The sequence below is a fragment of the Astatotilapia calliptera genome, chromosome 4 (assembly GCF_964374335.1).
Source record: "Astatotilapia calliptera chromosome 4, fAstCal68.1, whole genome shotgun sequence".
NCBI lineage: Eukaryota > Metazoa > Chordata > Actinopteri > Cichliformes > Cichlidae > Astatotilapia > Astatotilapia calliptera.
Window position 1 is genome coordinate 19,364,522 of NC_137425.1, and position 19,880 is coordinate 19,384,401.

At 42.4% G+C, this 19,880-nt stretch overlaps 1 protein-coding gene across 7 annotated transcripts in view; it reads left to right on the top strand.

Annotated features, from left to right (window-relative positions):
* The window catches only part of cacna1aa (calcium channel, voltage-dependent, P/Q type, alpha 1A subunit, a), a 70,495-nt gene extending 51,117 nt beyond the window's left edge, over nucleotides 1-19,378 (top strand). For 2 of the 7 annotated variants that reach the window (XM_026165278.2, XM_080300360.1), the window contains 10 exons: nucleotides 2,642-2,747; nucleotides 3,297-3,404; nucleotides 6,360-6,460; nucleotides 8,059-8,174; nucleotides 8,277-8,409; nucleotides 9,859-9,972; nucleotides 11,207-11,245; nucleotides 12,720-12,936; nucleotides 13,184-13,455; nucleotides 15,049-19,378. In XM_026165278.2, the coding sequence (XP_026021063.2) occupies nucleotides 2,642-2,747; nucleotides 3,297-3,404; nucleotides 6,360-6,460; nucleotides 8,059-8,174; nucleotides 8,277-8,409; nucleotides 9,859-9,972; nucleotides 11,207-11,245; nucleotides 12,720-12,936; nucleotides 13,184-13,455; nucleotides 15,049-15,843 (2,001 nt within the window). In that variant the 3' untranslated portion in view covers nucleotides 15,844-19,378. The remainder of the gene's footprint in view (nucleotides 1-2,641; nucleotides 2,748-3,296; nucleotides 3,405-6,359; nucleotides 6,461-8,058; nucleotides 8,175-8,276; nucleotides 8,410-9,858; nucleotides 9,973-11,206; nucleotides 11,246-12,719; nucleotides 12,937-13,183; nucleotides 13,456-15,048) is intronic. The other 5 variants (XM_080300363.1, XM_080300358.1, XM_080300359.1 and 2 more) reach the window with 5 other exon arrangements.
* Nucleotides 19,379-19,880: the final 502 nt, after the last annotated feature.

Here is a 19,880-nt window from a genome sequence, read left to right on the forward strand (position 1 = left end):
TGTATGAAGACATTAAGACACCTATTAAGCAGATAAACGTGTCACACATGTAGGCACCCTTCAATACATACACTTACACAGAAGCATGCGTGTGCAGCAGGGCTTGGAAGGTCCATTAGACTTATGTCCTCTGACTCGTTCCATCCTGTGGATGAGGTAGACGCATACACAGAAACACACAGAAATAGGTCATATCAACCTACACAGATATTTTCTGTTACTTCTCATGGTAGAGAGAGCAGAAGGGCTTGTGTCAGTGATGTGTTTTCCTCAGAGAGCCTTTGGTTGCCATACAGAAGCAGTTCTTTTTCTGTCACCCTTCATGTAGCAGCTCCAAGCCCCCAAGCAGCCTTTTCTATCTGCAAGTCCAATCTTCTCTTTGTCCTTTGGTTCTGTCGTCAATGCAGTTCTATTCTGTTTCCAGCCCCCCCCCATTATCTCTGCATATTGCTCCCTTCTCCACACATGTACACTCCCTCACTTTCCCCCCTGCATGGCCAGTCCCCACCAACACCACCGCATCACTCCTGCACATGCCCTATTTGTCAAGTACAATACAGGTACAATGGATATCATGCAAACCGTTAGATTAAGAATATACTAAACATTAATAACACATTTACATTACATGCTACACGTGATCAGGTTAAAAAAAATCTTTTTCAGATTACTGTTAGCCTGAGGAGGCAGCAAGCCACACAATCTGTAGGCACAGACGATCACTCCATTGCTTTCTCCACCTCCCACTTCTCTTCCAGTAGAGCTGGGGCAAATAGTGCAGAGATTTTACATGATTTAAAGCTGCATGTGATTAAACACGTTTATCCGATTACATAAAAGAAGTCAAGATTGCTGACGTTGTGATCTGATACAATGTGCTATTTGACCCAAGCTTTTTAACTCTCTACTTTTCTGTTTTTTAATTGAACATTTTATGTTTAACACCCGCCATCATCCAACTTGGGCCTATAAACTTTCAAACTATGAGCCTCCTTCCTGAAATGTAAAAGTAAAAATACCAAAATGTATCCTGGTAGGTGTGCTTAGCATTCTATAATGCTTTTTATGCATGGTTGAGCATCTTTGTCTTCTCTGATAAATATTACTAGATCCAAATTTATTTAGCATAAGTTTCAATTTGCTTTCCAGGCGAATCTAAATCTTAACTAGGACCTTCCATCCAGTCCACCTAATAGCTATCCTTTTAGTGTCGCTGCTTTTAACCCTTGATCTATTCTCTCCTGAAGAGAGACAGCATGGCTTTTCAGGCAGGACTGCTTGCTTTATTTTTTTTCCCTTTACAGACACAGCCAACTAAGTATGGCAGTGATTCCTTTTCTTTTTTTACATTACATTGTTTTGACTTTTATTTTTCTATTTTCGGTCACTTTTTCTCTTTATGTGCTCCAGCTCATAACCTATTGATTTTTCTTTCTCTATCATCTCTTTCCCTTAAGCTTTCCCTTTCAGTTCTTATTATATCTGTTTTCTGGCAGAAGAAATATTTTGCTTCACCTCATATTTCCTACACACGCCTGGATTATGTTCACCTGAAAAATCATTACGCGTCTTAGCACCAGAACAACGCTTCCATGGTGGGCTTTTTTTTTTGTTTTTGTTGTTGTTGTTGTTTTTTTTCCTCTTTTTCCACAGAACGCTGCTCTCTCTCACCTATTAACCCTTCGAGTCTATACCCATTTGTTCACACATTTGACATCAGAAAATGTCAGCGTAGCCTCATTGTCTACTATTTTTCTTAATGCCTCCGATAACAGCCACATTAAAGCAACTCACAAACTCATTTTAATGTCGCCAACAGAGGATGCTTTCTGTGTACAGCTGCACAGCTGCTTGTCCTGTGAGGCATATTGTGCCTGCATTGCATGCTGCATGGGGGTGGAATGCGCAAGAAGGATTTGGGGGGAAAGACGGATTAAAGGAGAGGCATATTTTTGGAATGTGGGGACGGGGGAGATGCATGGTGCGCTGCATGTCTTGGATGTCGCCGGGTTGTTGTCTTTTGTCACCAAACATGCATGAACATCACTCTGTTAGTTGATGTAAATCGTATTATTCGTGTGTGTTTGTTACTAACCAACAAGACCCGCAAAGGATAAAACCAATAAACAAAAACCACAGTGTTCCTCTTTCTTAGACCAGTCCCTCGGTTGGCTTATTGGTTTATCATCTGGTCTCTGTTGTTTTCACTGTGAACCTCCAAAGCACTAGGGGGAGCTCTGGATAATAGTAACTGCTGCTCAGCCTGTTCCTGGACAGTTATGAAGCAAATAAGATTGTGATTCTGAAAAAAGTCTCCACTAATCAATTTGTGACTTAGATGTTTAAAAATGAACAAGAATTTGGGCATTACTACGACTCTCTTGTCACTTCAGCACTCATAATCACATATGCGCCTAATTTGACACTTAAGTCTGAGCCACTATAGGCTGACAGACAAAGTCAGGGCCTGCTGCAGATGCTATGCACAGCTCCTTCAACTTCCGAACCCACCCCCTCTTCCCTTCTACCCACTCTCCTTCCCTGCTACAAGCTCAGAGCCCTTCCCCCTTTTCACCTGGAGGTTCCACATGCACCCCACCTTCTCCTCAATGTTCTTACTGCCTGACTGGCTTCCTCGCAGAGATTGCTCCGTATGGATCTGCCCGTGGCTGATGACAACACGGTCCACTTCAACTCCACTCTCATGGCCTTGATCCGCACAGCGCTGGACATAAAGATTGCCAAGGGTACGGACAATTTGACTTTCACTTGTCACATTTTCACATGCTTTCTTCTTCCTTCTCTCTTAACCCCAACATCCTCAAAGCAGAATTGTCTTTTCTGTGCTGAACCAGAAACTTCGAACTCTTCTTGATGCTCAATCCTCTATACAGCAACTGATGTGTTGTTATTTCCAAGGCTTTAGATTCTATATGTAGAACTTTTCTAGATTTAGCGTGAGGCTGAAGGTGAGACTGAATGTAGCTCACAAAGTTGATTGCTTGTGTTTCACTTCAGTTGTGAGCTTATATTAATTACATGACTAATAAAAGGAACCTTTTTTTTTCTGTTTGTCTGTTTCCATGTTTGTATGTCTTTTCCCCCTTTTCCTTTCAATCTGAATGGCTATAAACAATGTGTGTAATTTTGTGTGTATGGGTAAACTTTCTTAATGTGCATTTTTCTGTGTTTTGTGTTCATTTGTGTTCTCATACTTGGGCATGGATGTCCATACATGTGTGTGTGTGTATCTGCATGTGTGTGCATGCTTCTGTTTTTTTAATGAATATGTCTAGGTGGTATCGACAAACACCAGATGGATGCAGAGCTAAGGAAAGAGATGATGGCAATCTGGCCCAACCTCTCCCAGAAGCATCTGGATTTGCTGGTGACACCACACAAGTGTAAGTGACCAGAGTTTGGGTAAACCACAGCAGTGCCATTTTCTGCTACCACCTAATGCTCCACCATTGTTCCTCTCCATGCCCCCTGAGGTCTGCTTCTCCAAACCAGTCTTTTTCCAGTGCTGCACCCTCTGAATTAGCTTTCACATCTGTCTCACACATCAGTACTCAGATTGTGTGAAAATGATCATGAAAAAACAGAAGCACAGAAACAAGCTGCATGGTAGACACAAAACAGCTCCACACACCCACGCAATAGTGCAGTATCTTGAAGTGGAGATCAATAAAACTGACTGAGACTGAACTACACAAGGACAACAGCTCTTGACTGAAAAAACCCTTTCTCCATCATCACTGAATATATCAAAAATGTCCAATGGGTGGCAGTGCAATAATACAGTCTCCTGCAATTCCAATCCATTACACTCCTCCCCTAATCCCCAATTATCCAAAACAAGGAGAAAAAAAACTTCATTAAATAAACTACAACACTGGTTCAAAGATTCAGTCTTTCAGGTGGTATTCGTACTTGTTAAAGGCAGTGCTCTGCTTGTTGTTTCTCTGTAGAAACTGGAGTCTGTTAACTGCTACATACCCTCAGAAGTAACCTGAGCTTACTGGGATGAATTTTGGTTGATTGTTGCAGACCACTTCTTCTGGTTATCCATAAGAAGCTAAAAATTATGGAAATGTGAAATACCCACTTGAATCATGGGGAAGTCATGCTTGCCCATCATATTGCCACAGGGGCTGGCCGCTTCTATCACAGCAGCGGAGCCTCAGCCTGTCATTTCCTGGCATGTGCTGCAGTTCTTTACCACCACCCCTTTCCAGATGGAGCCACCACAACTAGCTTCTTGCAAATGCTTTCATGTGGCAGATGGCCACATGTTCGCGATGTAGGCCATTCAGCGTATTTGCTCTTTGAACTGTAGGAGCTATGACCGTCACTTCCTAGAAGACCCATCTTTGAACCACACACAGCCCAGTTGGATGTCTATAAGAATGTCTCGAGTGCGTCATCGTGTACGTGATTTGGCCATCTGTTCTAAGACCTTCGTGAGTGAGACAAAAAAAAGTAATATTCTTCTTCTTTACCCGTATCACTGCTTCCCATCTAAAGAAATGTATCTGCATTTTCATTTCCTGATGACTTTCAATAATACTCTGTCATGGTTAAATACTGTAAGTATGGATACCCAATGCTGCTTTTTCAATGCAGCCAGAGTGGGGATGGCTGGCTCTGTGCCCGGGAATTGCCAAGAGTGCTCTCTAATCATTAATGAGGGTAAACTTCCTCCTGTAATAATATTTATGAAACTTCTTTCCTTCGGAGAATGACAGAGTGTACTTTCTTATGCATTTGGGCGTATTTCCTCTCTGACTCACTCATGACGTAAATTCAGCTGACTTTTCCTCACGTCCCTCCATCAAATGAATAATGACAGTAACAGACCCTGATGATTTATTTCGGGCTAGCTGCAGCGACTTCCTGCTATGATTGTGAACTACTGCTGTGTTGCTTTTTGGCATTTTTAATGCTGCCTCACACTTAAAGGGCTTTCTTTGCATGCTACAATACAGTACATGGAAAAATTCTGCATGCGTTGGCCATAATAGGTCAGCAGCCCAAGAAAAAAAAAAGGTAGTTGTGAACTTTTGCTAGTTCAGGGTTACAAGACTGAAGCTACCATCTGTGTCCAACAGGTGGCGGTAAAGTATTCATTTGCAATCACAAAATTACAAAATGAATACTGCATTTTTTTCCCTCCTTAAACTCACAAACGCAAGAGTCACCATTCCTTAACATTCACACTTCTACCCATTTCTGTGCCTGAGATCAGAGGGTGTCCTACTATAGATAAACCTTCTACAGATGTCTTTTCACTCCGTGGCAGGCAGCGTTATAGACTAGGGGCAAATCTCTCTTTTTACCATTAGTTATATTGAGGAAAGTATAAATCAGTAGTTGCTCTCATTCTGTGATGCCTTGATGTGCACAGATTGTATCTCTTTTTAAACAATTTTAATCATTTTACTGGAGACCACAGTTTGTTTAATATTACACACTAAACACGAGCCATATATCAGAAGGAGATTGTTCAGTTACAGTGATAGGTTTGTAGCTTGTACCTATCCGCTGGAACGTTGAAGACAATATAATTACACTGCAAAGCAAGACACAAGCAGGCTGGTTTACTCATGCATGAGGGAAATCTGGCTGGGGCCGAGTGTCGTCCCACCACCTAGCCTCCGTCAGACTCTCAGCCAGGCTCCCCATAGCACTCCTTTTATTGTGGTTACATGAATATGCATAGGGTCATTAACATATGACATCTTACATAGGTATACATGTGAACAAAGAATAGTGTGTGTGTGTGTGTGTGTGTGTGTGTGTGTGTGTGTGTGTGTGTGTGTGTGTGTGTGTGTGGGGTCCAGATGTGACCCTGTGAAGACTCCCCAAAGCTGGTGCCAGGAGTCTAGCGGTCCATCTGAACAAAGGGCTCTTATACTTGAACAGATATACGTGTGCTTGCTATACCATAAATCAACAAGAAAAGATAAACTCTCCTAGGGAGTATGTGATTTATACCAAGGACACTCTAGAAGAACGGATGCACTCCCTAACACACAGAGCTGTTACTTTAGGATGAAACATCCTTTCAATCCACCAATGATTATATACACTTCTAAGCATATATGAGTAAATATTTCTAAGCATAAATGACAATCAACAATACAAATCTAACATACAGCATTGTACTTGTGACACATAGAAGTGTTTTTTAGAGTTAACTGAAGTTTTTAATCAGCCTGGCAGTGAAAAGACTATTTTCTCGTATGTTCATGTATGCAAGTGCTTCCTGTGCGCTTGCCTCACACCTCTCTACCATTCCTCATGCTCAAAGACCAAAGAGCCTGATCCTGCAGGGTAACTTGTCATTCTCTCTGCAGCGACCGACCTGACAGTGGGGAAAATCTATGCCGCCATGATGATCATGGAGTACTACCGGCAGAGCAAGATCAAACGTTCCCAGGCTCTTCGTGATGAGCAGGTACTGCCTGTCTCCAGTGAAGTAACACTCTACCTGCATCCGATCCTTTAAAATTAAAGGCAGACTGACGTGCTGAAACCGAGGCCACAGGTCTGTAACTTCATCTATACAAGCCCGGACTGTGACAGCATTCGTTCAGATTAGGGAAGCGTGTCCATTCAATTACCTATAAAGGCAAACGCAATAACTTCACAAAGGTAATGCTCAGAAACAATGCTGCCACCTTCTGGGCAAAGTTTGTTACACTAGCACTGAAATTCTTGAGGAAAAAAAAAACATTTTCCTCATACAGAATGTAGCAGGTTATTTTTTTCACATTAAGCTAAAATGTTGTCACAATCCCAAATGTGCCCATGCCTGAACCTGATGGGAATCTTCACAATGGCTTCTTTAGCTGAGCTTGTGTCTTTCCTATATCAACTGCTTGTAACAATACACTACCTTCTAACTCCCTGTTACCCATGCTTGTCACCTTGGAAAGGTATAGACCACCCTCACAAGATGATATGTTATCAATGCTGAAATTATGTGATTCCTAACATTATTATTCAGCCGTAATATAAAGGTCTGCTTGCACTTAATATTGTCATTGCACGTGTTATGTATTATGAGATACTTCTCATGATGTTCCCGAAACATCAGCAAGCCACTGCCTTCTTTATTATTTCTGATCCTCATTATTTTCTCCTGCCTTCAGTCCTTTGCAATGTTCCACATCCACACACAGACGCATTTCTCACACAATTGTTTTTATACATACTTTTTATCACACAGTCTGCGGTGTGACTTTACTAGAGCCTCAGATCTCAGCTACCATATTATCTAGAAATGCAAAGAGAGATCTATGCAGTGTTTCATTATAGAAAACGCAGCTAGGCCAGACCGGATCACACAAGTTTTAGATGTGCTTTACTTGTTGGGGTTCACATTGTGTTTATTCCTTGCAAACTAATTGGGATGCTTGCTACAGTATTTTCACATAAGTAAACTGAAAAACAAAAGAAAAATAATAAAATAATTTAACAACTAAATAAAATTTTAGATTTAAGTGGTCATTAGTGGACATTAGGCAGTTGTAACAAATGTAGCAATTCTTATTTGACACGTGCCATCGTGTACTTTACCTGCCTGCTACCGGCTTCTTGCTGTGTTTCTTTGCTACAATGTCCTCTATCATTTTAGAATAGGATCTTTTTTTTTTAATTGTCCTGCAAATGTTTTTTTCTTCTCTTTTTACATACCCACCCCCACCCATTAAATTTCAGCCTGTTAATGCATCAGATGACAGCCATAATGTGATAGTTTGCTGTATGAAGCTCTGGATGCAGTGGTTGAATCCTGCTTCCTCACTGATCGTCATTTTGCTTTGATCCCAGAATGACATCTGAGTCTGCTCATCTCTCTCCTTCTGCTAGCTGCTGGGCATTCGTTGCTCTTGCATTCATCCCTCTTCCATTCTCCCGTTTGCCCGGTCTCGCTTCAACCGGCAGCCCCCTCTCTCTATCCCCTCTCTTCATGCTCTGCCCTTGTTCCCCCTCCCCATTTCCCTGTCAGTCTGCCTGATAGCTGGCGACGGCCATGTTGTATATCTCACACAGAATCGAACGCCATTACTATTTCAGCGCGTGGAGCCACCTACCCCCTCCCAGGATGGGGGTCCGGGACTTAACAATGCCCTGCCTCCTCCTGAGATGACAGACACCACCAACAGCCTGTGAGTTGGACACTTCTGGATTATTTTCACTTTACAGGAACAGGTTTGCTGAAGAAAGACATACCCTTGACTTGTTAATATGTGTTTGTGTGTGTGTCACAGGCCGGTGGAGGGAGGTGTCCCGGAAAGCCAGTCGTGGGTGACGGCTCGCGCTCAGGAAATGTCTCAGAAGGTTGGCAGCTGGAGCCCTGAGGGACACCCTGTGGATGGCCTGGGAAGCATGACCAACTCTCAGGTAAAAGCACACACACAGACACACACACACACACACACACACACACACACACACACACACACACACACACACACTGGAAATGGCACAATAAGCTGGCCAGAGACCACACAGATAATAGTTTGTGCCGTGTTACTTGATGTAGCTCCCAATTGCAACTGAGGACAATTACGTGGTAAAATCTTCACTGTTCAAGTTTGTAATTCCGTATCCAGGCTCAGCAGTGACCTGCTCATTTGTAACACCTGATTTTTATAGAGGATTAGATCAAATCAGGGCAGCTGATAAGTTTATTTAGTTTTTTCCCAGTATGTTCATTGTTAGGAATACTCTCCCATTCTTATGGTGTCGTAAGTTCAGAGCTCAGACTGCATCACCGTTACTGCACTGTTGCCTTTATCATTTTACTGAAGTTGTTACACTTATTTCCTGCAGTTCCTCTTTTTTGGATTCTTCAGATATCACTAACATTGAACATTTCTTTGATTAGCTCCATCTCTCAAACCTGTCTCTACACACAAGTCTTTTTATTTTATTTTATTTCTTTAAAATCTCACTGAATTGTTCAGTGGCTATATATCTCTGCATCTCATTTGACTCAGACTGGTTCATGTCTCTGTTTTCATGCCGTTAAACATGTCTGCTTGTAGACCTCGTGCGGGGGGAGGGTGGGGGTCTGGCAGGTGCATGCATCTGTTATTGTAGCCACCTGTCCACAATCAGCAGAGCTCTAAAGGAACGACTAAACTCAGCAGCCAGAGAGACAACCTGGTATTCTTTGATTATCAGTTCAGATTTAACTAAAATGCGATTTACTCCAAACAAAATCGAATTTTGCAAATTTGCTACATAAAATTTGCATGTTTCTGATTAAAAAAAAACCCCAACATACTGGATTTTTGATAACTGCAGTGCAGCTGACCCACCAGTGCAGTTTCAGTTTTACATAACCTCATTTAGTGCCCACAATGTACCAGGACCTGCACCTGGCTAACATTATCTTCTGATCAGATTTCTTTTTTTCTTTCTTTTTTTCCCCTCATGCCTCTTTTTGGCTGCACGTGGTTTTTTCCTCCCAGAATCCACTCCTGCCGTGACTCACAACCTCCTCCATCTGGCATTGAGTGCCACTAAACAAAAAGGGAAACAACAAATCACCTTCTGCTCGCATTTGTTGCAACTCAAGTGACAGCAGCATATGCAAACACAAAATTGGATTTTGGTTGGAGTATTTTCTAAAGACCAAAACACACAATTTCCTTTTTTCTGTTTGATTTAAAAATGAAAACAACAATTAAAGACCAAATTATCCAACTGACATGATTTTCCTCTGGGACCTTCAGCTTTCTGCTCTCTTTGGATAACCTTTCCACCTTACCCCCCTCTCCTCCTCCCTATTAGTTTTCATGGCAGCCAATCACACCACCTCCTGCTCTCCTGCTCTGTTTACAGACGGTAGAGATGAGAGAGATGGGGCAGGATGGTTACTCGGATACTGAGCACTTTCCACCAATGGAAGGCCACGGCAGGGCCGCTTCCATGCCCCGCCTCCCAGGCGACAACCAAGTGAGCAGCATTCTCACCTTTCCACTGTCCGTTGTCCTCATTGTGTCCGCTCCTTATCTCCTTTTGTTTGGAACAATGACATTCACAAAGGTCTGACTCGTTGCTTATGGATTTCTTGCTGCGGCCTCTTGAATCCAGAGTGGAGAACGTTTGGGACGAGGTTGCGAACGACAAACTTTTACAATCACTGGTTACATTTTGCGCTGGGTGACGTGGTTGCAACCATGATGTCCGCTAGCATATCATGACAGTATTTCAGGGTAAAACATGTAAATGTTTTGCTGACATGTTGACCTCCAGGCTTGGGTTCACAAGGACCACAGCAAGGCAAAGTCAGACCTTTCATTCCTTTCTTTTTCTTTTCTCCCGACTGTTTTGCTTTTCTCTTCCCCTTATCTCTCTTTCACCTGCATGGAGGTGTTTTCGGAAATGCGGTTGCCTTGTTTTCCATCCCACACCCTCATCCATGTTAAACTGTTTCATATCTCGGTGAGTGCTCTGGTTGTCATTCACACACGACACATTTATAAACCACACACAGACATGCGCAGTTCTCTACCCCCACACCCACCCCACATTATTTCTTCTTCTTTTGTCAGGACCGTGATTTATTTATCTTTTTTTTTCTCGATTTGCTAAACTGTCTCTTCCTTCCTAGCAGAGGTTTTCCAAGTGCCGAACCGGGCTTCCCCCCCTTTATTAGCAGGACTGGTTCTAGTATGATGTTGAGTGTTACAGATGTGTGCGTGTTTGTGTGTTCTGGAGCTTGTTTTTATATGTGTTTTTCGCTGATTATCATCATTGATGTTGTGACCGTGTTTCTGTTGATTGAGCACTTTCATGGTGATCTTGTCTGTATAACACTCTCGTGGCACCAATCACCCCCAGTATTTGTGGTAAGTGTATCTCTTCCACCCTCGCTGCTGCTTCGGTGTCTAATCGGACCTTCTTTCTCTGTCCCTCCTTTTCTCTTTCTCTCTCTTTCATCTCTCCACTCTGGCACCCCATCCTCTTTTTGGGTTGAACCTCAATCTAACGCTTTTAAACTTGTACTCCTCTTCACCCTTCCTCTTTGATCACTGCATATCACACCATCCCTGTCTCCCTTCCTTCTCTCCCTCTCCCCATCACTTCTCCTCCTTGTTTTGTGTTTGCGCCACATCCATACATTTGGTGTATTTGTGGCATTGTTTGTGTGTGTGTGTGTGTGTGTGTCTTCTCTGTGCTCATACAGCAGCGGAGGAAAGGGAAGCAACGTGGCAGTAACCTCAGTGTATGTACCCTGTCTTCTCCCTCCTCCCCTTTCTCTTTATTCAAGTCCCCTTCTCAAACATGTCTTTGTGTTGTGTGTTTTTTTCTGTGTGTGTGTTTTTAAGCAGGGGTTTTCTTAAGATGTATTAAAGCAACCATTTTTAGCATGAACTCATATGCAAGTCCAGTTTCCAAACCAATCCTACTGACCCTTAACTACTTCACTCGTGCACTTAATGCAGAAAGTTTAGATTCGGGCTGAACTCTGCTTGTCCCTTCTCATCATTTACGGTCATATGACTGTCTCCGGGTCTTCCGTATCTCTGTCTCTCTTTACTCAGCTGCTGCTCCTGGTGCTTCGTTGTCTCATGTCCTCATGCCTGTGTGCTTATCTTTGTGTTGTTGCTGTTAACAGTCTCCATTATGAGTCTCCATTCACGACTACCTACCTGCATGCTAGAACTTAGATCTTTTTGTTTGAGTGAGTGTATGCTTGCGTGAATGTATGTGGTGCGTGGTTAGAGTGTCAGAAACAAGGAGGGATATGGACATACGTGCATATGAATGGATATGTTTATAGGATTCTCAGTGCTACTTCTGTGAGGCCAGTTAATCTGCCAACCCATCTTCTGTAATTTAATCTGTGACAATTCACAATGTCTACAAAACTTGCTCAGCTCAGCTGCAAAAAGGATTTAGCACTGAAGTAACCTGATATGATTTTCATGCCCAGGTCATCAACTTGTGGCACCATAGGCGCTGTCCTGCTGTCCTGTCCTGCCTCAGGTCACGAGGCATCGGCACTGCAGAGGAATGTCGTTAGCAGACTCAGGACATCCCCTATGTACATGCATGGTTGCAGGGAAGCACGCTGAGACAGAGCAGAAACAGAAGAGTTTTGTGCAGCCTGGAATGCGCCATGTTCGAGGGCATTAATGAGTGGTGAAAATGGAGAAGTGCTGAATTGACGCTTCTGTCCCCTTTTTTTCTTTAACATTACAAGTTACAGAAGCATGGAAGGCATGGTCGCTTGCCATCATCTCTTTCCCTGTGCTTCCTTTTGAATTTTTTTTTTAATCTTCTGTATCAGGGGTCGGCATCTGAGCCCTGCACCAGGTTTGAATGTTAATACAACACTGCACTGGCCTTGCTTTAGCCATGCTTAGCTACTGAAATACATGGATGGATTGTTTACAAGCACTAAACTTGGCTAATGGGTTTTTTTGCCGACCCCTGCCTTATAAATTGTATGCAATGTCTCTGTTTATGAAGTAGCATGATTGGGGGTCTATGATTTGGTATAGGTTAAAGGAAGAAGATCCGTTGAGGGCTTTCATAGAAACAGACCCCAGTTAAACCCATATATACACCCCTATACATATCTGTTATCCCATTGTATAAATGGAACACCAACCTGACATTCAAAGGAAACACCTCTCCTTGCATTTCTCTCTCTCCCTCCATCCCTCGGTGGTTTCTTTCTCTTCCTCTCTTAGACCATCAATGACAGCAGTCCAATGAAACGCTCCGCCTCCTCCCTGGGCCACAGCAGGTCTGGGCGTGGTCACAGAGACAAAGGAGGGGCAGACGACTACAACATGGAGCATGCAATCCCAGAAGAGGGAAGAAGTTCCAGACACGGACACCGGCGAAAAGACCGGAGCCATCGGGCATCTGAGAGGTCCCTCTGTCGCTACACTGAGGCTGACACAGGTGGGTGAAACCACAAACACACACACATTTTTTGAATAATTGATCATTTGACAGGTACTGTAGAAGATATTTCCACTATCCAGAACTCATTTTCTCTAACCGTCTCACCTTCTGCAATAAATGAATCCAATTTTTGTACAACTGAACAAAAAGCACATAAAAGTCTTTTTGTTGTTGTTCCAAGGGCTGCTAGAATGTGTCGCTGGAGTGCAATAATAACGAACCCCTCTAAACACTCTGTCATCAGGCCTGGGCACAGACCTAAGCACAACCACTCAGTCTGGCGACCTCACGTCAAAAGACAAGGATCGAGACAGGGATCGCGGCCGTTCCAAAGACCGTAAGCACCACCACCATCATCACCATCACCACGGCTCTGTGGACAAGGAGCGCTATGTAGCAGAACGAGGGGGCGAGTACGTCCACAGGCACTCTCGCGACCGTGACCGGGAGCGAGAAAGGGACCGGCGCTGGTCGCGATCTCCCAGCGAGGGTCGCGATTGCGTGACACACAGACAGGTGGGCTCCTGGGGTATTGAGTGTACTTGATATCTAGGCTGGAAAAACACACCTGTTGGTTTTTGAGGAGAAAAATAATTAAATAAATATTGGTCAAACACATTTCAAGTGGTCTAATATTGGGCCTCTAATTTGATGGTAGTTAACTGGTGGACTATCAGCTAGAAAAACCCCAATAACCTTTTCTGGCTGTAACCAAACACAGTGCTGTATAGTCTACATAAGGTGTAACTTTTTGATGTAGTTATGTTAGAAATGTTCCTCTGATTGGAAACTGTATAAAAAAGATAGATGTAGCGTGACATCACCTGTTGGTTTGTGGACTACTGTTTTGAAGGCTTGTTTCAGTTTCTTGAATCACCGTATGGTGGCTTCACAATTACAGGCTAGCCGTACTTTAAAAAATACACAAGATATAAAATATAAACATAATCATATATTAAAATTAAAAATCATTCTGTAATAAATAAGAATTAAATATAACAATTAAGCCATAAACTCATTAGCAAAAAGTATTAAGTAATATGTGTCAAACAGAATCATTTTCTTGTTGAAAGCCAGAAGGGTTGCCCCCTGCTGGCCAATAGAGAGAATGCAAGTTTAATGCACCAGTCTCAGAACCTAGGTCCAACTTTTAATAAGGTCTTCTGCCCTCAGATTAGAGGCCATTGTTTAATTGTTGGCATTATGTTAATGACAGCAGATAGCATGTGTATCTTTATGTATATTTGTATATACATTTATGTTTCACTATATTCACATAAACATGCATTATTGTTGGTATAATAATGCAGAAATGAGTAAGAAGTGTTTGCTACCAAACCACCAACAACCAAACAAATATGCATAAAGAATGTATATTTGAGTACCTTATTGCTGTTCCCAGTTGCCCTGTCTAAATGTTCTGTCATGCCCTCCCCACTATGTTTCCTTATGACATTCTTTTCCAAGCTTATTGCCCACTATACTTTAGACCTAAATTTTCTTTGCTCATGAATTTTTGGTAATGCATATTATTTAGCTAAACACGCTGATTTTGTAATATATTTTAATAATTACTGCAGGAACAACAGCTTTCTTTAAAGGGGAGGAAGTGGATTTTCTTATTTGAATTTGTGTTATACATACATGCTACACAGCTTGCTCAAAATAATGCAAAACCAGACACATTTTATGTATGTTTAGTTACCATATTTGCCCTGTACTGCATTTGTTATCCTGGAAATCAACCCTTTATCCTTCTTTTCTCCTGTCGTCTTTTGTTTTCTTTCCTCTGCGTAACATGTTGCTTTTTTATGTATGGTCCTGTTTGAAATCTCATCTTTTTTATCCACATCATCTGCTCTGCTCCTTTTTAATGCCTTTCATTTCTGCCACTCTTTTATGGATGGTGCTTTTATTCTTATTGTTGCTGTGGATCTTGCTCTGGTCCTTTTCTTGCTTTTCTATCTGGACTCTCTGTCTTGCGTTCTTTTCCTTCTCTCTCTGTTGGCTTCACGCTAAATCTTTACCATCCTCTACTTTATTCTACATGTTTTGTCGTTGAATTTGTGGTTCGTTTTTTTTATTTGCTTTATTTCACTTTTTGTGTAGGGCAGTAGTTCAGTCAGCGGAAGCCCTGTCCCCTCAACCTCGGGGACCAGTACACCGCGGCGGGGCCGTCGGCAGTTGCCTCAGACCCCGGCAACACCCCGGCCCCATGTTACTTACTCCCCTGTAGTCCGTAAGGCTATGCCCACCCCTCCTGGGGTGGCACAAGGCAGACCCTCAGCCCCAGCTCCTGCCCCTCGCCGCTTTTCTCCAGAACCTTCCCAAGGCCAGGGTCCTCCCCCCGCTGGCCTTCAGCTGGGCCACCATGGCACACCACGTCATCAGCCCCCACTGCGCTGGGGAGACACAGGTGGAGGAGGGGGCTCTATAGAAGGGGATGGATGTTTCTACAACCAGGACTACCAGGACTACGAGCCCCATCATGAACCACCTGCCTATGAGCCAAACCCCGTGCAGGGGGGCAACCCGCACCCTCATGCCAACCACCCACTGCCACCTCCCTCACAACCACAGCAGCATAACCCCCATCCCCTACCTCCCCCACAGCCACACCCAGTCAACAACCCCCATCCTCAGCCCAGCCGAACCTCGCCTAGAACTGTTCATCACGCGCCTCCGCCAACAACGGCTCTGACAGGGCCTGTGCAGGGCCAAGTTCAGTCTGCCGCCCAGCGCCGGCTACCCAACGGCTATCGTTCTTCATCACCTTCCACACATGTCCACGGACCCCCACACACTGGTCCCCACAAGGTCCCTCCTCCGGCTGGGCATCCAAGGGGTCCTCGCAAAGGCTTGCATGAACCCTACAGTGAAACGGAGGATGACGATTGGTGCTAGCCTCTGGGGAAGGGGGTGGGACTTAACAAGGAAAAAAAATTTGAAATACCGAAAGAAGATGAGCCAGAGCACTGACTGCCAAGGGAAAAAAATATAAACGTTTCTTTCTTGTCTGTTCGATTTGTTTTTCCCTCTCCTCCACTGCTGTCTAAGTGACGGTGAGCTACATGAAACAACCGGTGTCATGGGATGGAACAAGAATGCAGAGACAGAATCTGGAGATCCAAAAGCGATACGAGGAGGTAACGAAACACCTCCGCGTTCTGCTCGCGTCTTGTCGATCATTTCTTTTGATGCCAAATGAGACCAAACTGGAGGAGCGTCAGACACTAGTCTTTGTGTCTTAAATTATGCCTCTGGCCATGAGCTATAGCCACTTACAAGATGTCAAGAGTTGCGACTCGACAAAAGACACTTTACAGTCAGAGACAAAAATGAGCGACCTCTTTTTTTGTTGTTGTTGTCGTTTGTTTGTTTTCTTTGCTTCTCTGAGCTAACTTCTGTTAAGTTAGCTGCAAAAAGATTTCAAACCAACCCTCCCAGCCACCAGTTGAATATTGATGAGTTTTATCATCTGTGTTTTTAAATACAAATAAACCTGACACAGAGCCCTCCACCTGTAAGAGGTGAGGGAGGCTAAGTGGGTGGGAGAGTTGGGGAGTGTTGCACGGGGGTCGACGAGTCCCTCCGTGGACATCTGGAGGAGAGGATGGGTGCATCTGGAGAGATTGCACTCCTCCCAGAAACAATTTAACCAACCTCAACCTATGACCTATGAGAGGGAAAAAAATAGTGGAGGATGGGTTTCAGAAACAGAGAAACAAACTGTTTTCTGCAGTATTTCTTCTACTCCTGGAGCTGCTTCTTCTTCCTCCTTCTCTTCTACTTCTTCAAAACATTGAAGCTTGAATCTTCTGTTGCACCCCCACACAGCTTCGTTTTTTGTAGACTTGCAGAGTTGTACACTCTATGGAATCCTGCATGAATGATACAAAAGAATACTAATAATAGCAACACTGAGAATCTACTGTTTGCAGAGGGAAAATGTTCTTCAGTCCTGTTTTTTTTGTTATGGTCTGCAGGGTTTCTCTCTCTTTTTTTTATTTATGATTAAAAGTGCTTTCTGTTTTTCTCTCTCTCTCCTCTGAATAATATTCCTCTCTCTGTACCTTCACATATGCTAAAAACACCAGTGGCCCGAAAGTTACATGGAGATTGGATATTTACTGTATGTATATCTAGAGGGAACAAAATGATAACTCTTCTGCTTGCTCGTCTACTGTCTATTCCGTGCCAAATGCCTGCCATTGATACAGCTGGAATTGTACTTATTTTTGTGGAAGTTACCTTTTTTTGTAATTAAGGCTAAAAAAAAATGGTTTAATGGGACGCAGGGTATAAACATGGATATGGTGAATTATGTCTGACAAATCAGTAACATCTCAAAAGTCTTCCAGGGTGTGGGGTTAACACAGAGGCAGCAGAAAGAGACCAATAGAAATGTGCAGAAAGGAGAGAAACTCTTCATCTTTGTTTTCTTTGTTGCTGAACGTATTAAGGGATAAACATATACCATCGTTTGTAAAGATCATGATGAGCGTGAGAATGAGGCGAGTTCTCCATATTTGGTCTTATATTTTCTTCTGTGTGCTTGTTTTTTTTTTTTGATCTTTGAAGATTTGAAAATAATCCTTTTTCCAACCCTTGGGTGGCGCTGGAACACACCACTACACTGTGGGAGAATGAGTTATCAGGAGGACAGAGCTGTCCTCTTACTCTGAGTCTTCTTCAAAGTTAATAACTATTTGAAATTTGTACATCAAAATGCATTGAATTGCAGGTTTTACAATCCACTCGCCATCGCCTTTGACCTACAGATGGCGCTGTGTGACAAATAGTGTCCCGGTCTATTCACTATACTTATACAGTGAGTGCACCAAAAATGCAGTTTAGCTCATTCTCTCGCTAGTAGACCGCCTTATCTGTGTAAAAATCAGGTGTGTGAGTCGTATTGTAGCAGATGGGCTGGAGAAAGGATGCCTGGGCCTCGCTGTAGTCCTAAAAATCACCTGCGTTCTGTGTGTATCACTCTTGTATAAGTTTCAGTTCTCTCTGTGTGCCTCAAACTAACACTTTTCACTAACGCACACCACCGTCAGACCCAACATTACTGTTATTTTTTACTTTAAGTTCCTTTTTTTTTCTCTCATTCTTTTACTTGACCCACATCTTACCTGGAGGCCTATCACATGTTGACCAGAGAATGCATTGAAAAAAAAAATAGAAAACACTGCCTATTAGTGTCTTTCCAACCTCAGTGGAATGTCACAAAAAATATTTCTCACATCACTACATGTAAAATTAGAAAGCACACTAAGGTATGTAGCTCCTGGTTGTGGTGTGTGTCAGTGGGTTTTTGCGTGTATGTATGCACACGGGTGGGTGTGTTTCAAATAAAATTATGTTTTGTTTTTCTGAATGCTTTTTTAAAAAATTCTCCAGAACTCTTCTGAAATCTTAAGACATTCAAATCAAATCATTGTAACGACCTTCAGCTCTGTGGTTGTGCGTGTGCGTGCGTGTGTGATGTCAGTAAAGCCCCTCCCACCTGCCCCCTCCACTGAATGGAACGTGCAAAGCCCCAAAATGTTCACCTTCCATCTTTGTGTATATGCTGCAGTAAAATCCACTAACACGCTGATTAACCACACAAAGTCTTCAAAAAGCAATGTAAAGTCGCTACTGGGGGAAAAAAATACATAAATTTAAAAAAAAAATGTTTTTTTTCCTTTTTGTTCGTTTTTCAAGTACAAAAGATTTTAAAAAAGGAAAAAATATCTAGTTCCAGAAATGCATGTGCTATGTGCATGCCACACCGTGGGTTAAAAAGTCATCTTCAGGACATAAAAGAAAAAGCAGATTAATTAATTCAGAGGAATTAAAAAAAGAAAAAAAAGAAAAAAGTGATATATAAATAGATGTTTTTAAAAAAGCAATGTTTCCTTTTTTTCCTTCTATTTTTGAAAACAAAAAATGTTTTAAAAACTTAAAAAAAAATCTAAAGAGTAAAAACACAAAAAAGAGACTTTGGTGAGAGTCAAAGTCCTGTTTGTTTTTCTTCTGTTACATGGGGTTGAGGCACAGCACAACCATGTTCAGGACACCATGAAAAAAAAAGAACTGTTTTTAATTTAACAGAAAAAATAAAAATATAAAGAAAGAAAAGAAAGTACAGTTCAGACGATGGTGTATTCTTCCTTATACTTTTGTGTTGGGGAGGGTCAAGGGATGGAGGAGCTCGCCAAAACTGTTGATGTACTTGTTAAAAACTGGCTGATGGTCCTTTGATCTCTCACTCACTCTCTATTTTCTCTCTCTCGCTCTCTCTCCCTCTATCTCTCTCTCTTTCTCTACCCTGTCTCTCTCACGCTCTTACCTGTCACACTCTCAGCCAGTCTCACCGCTATTTCTACCAGTGCATTTTGTAATTCCAAACAGAAACTCTTCCTAAAGAATAAAATCCAGAGAGAATGCATACTGCTTTGTGTCATTTCTTTTTTGTGCGCCAAGTCCTCTTCAGCTTTGAATTTGCATGTGTGTGTGTGTGTGTGTGTGTGTGTGTGTGTGTGTGTGTGTGTGTGTGCCCTAGGAAAGTGCATAGGTTTCTCAGTCCATTTCCTCCACCTGTCAGTCAGTCAAGAAAAATAAACGCTTGTAAGCATTACTCACAGAAAGTGAAGGCCACACATGAACTTTAAAACTGTACTCATATTTCTTGGCCACATTACCTTTGTGTAGTATTATCACAAAAAAACAGCTAACAACTGGTTTATTTTTTATTACAAAAAGGATTTGCAGTCATGGTGAAAGTAAGCACATGTTTTATATATATATATATATATATATATATATATATATATATATATATATATATATATATATATATATACTTTTACTCTGCTTTTTATAATCACTTTAAAGAAATACACTCAATTAGGTACAGCACGTCAACCACGGATGATGGAAATATATCATCA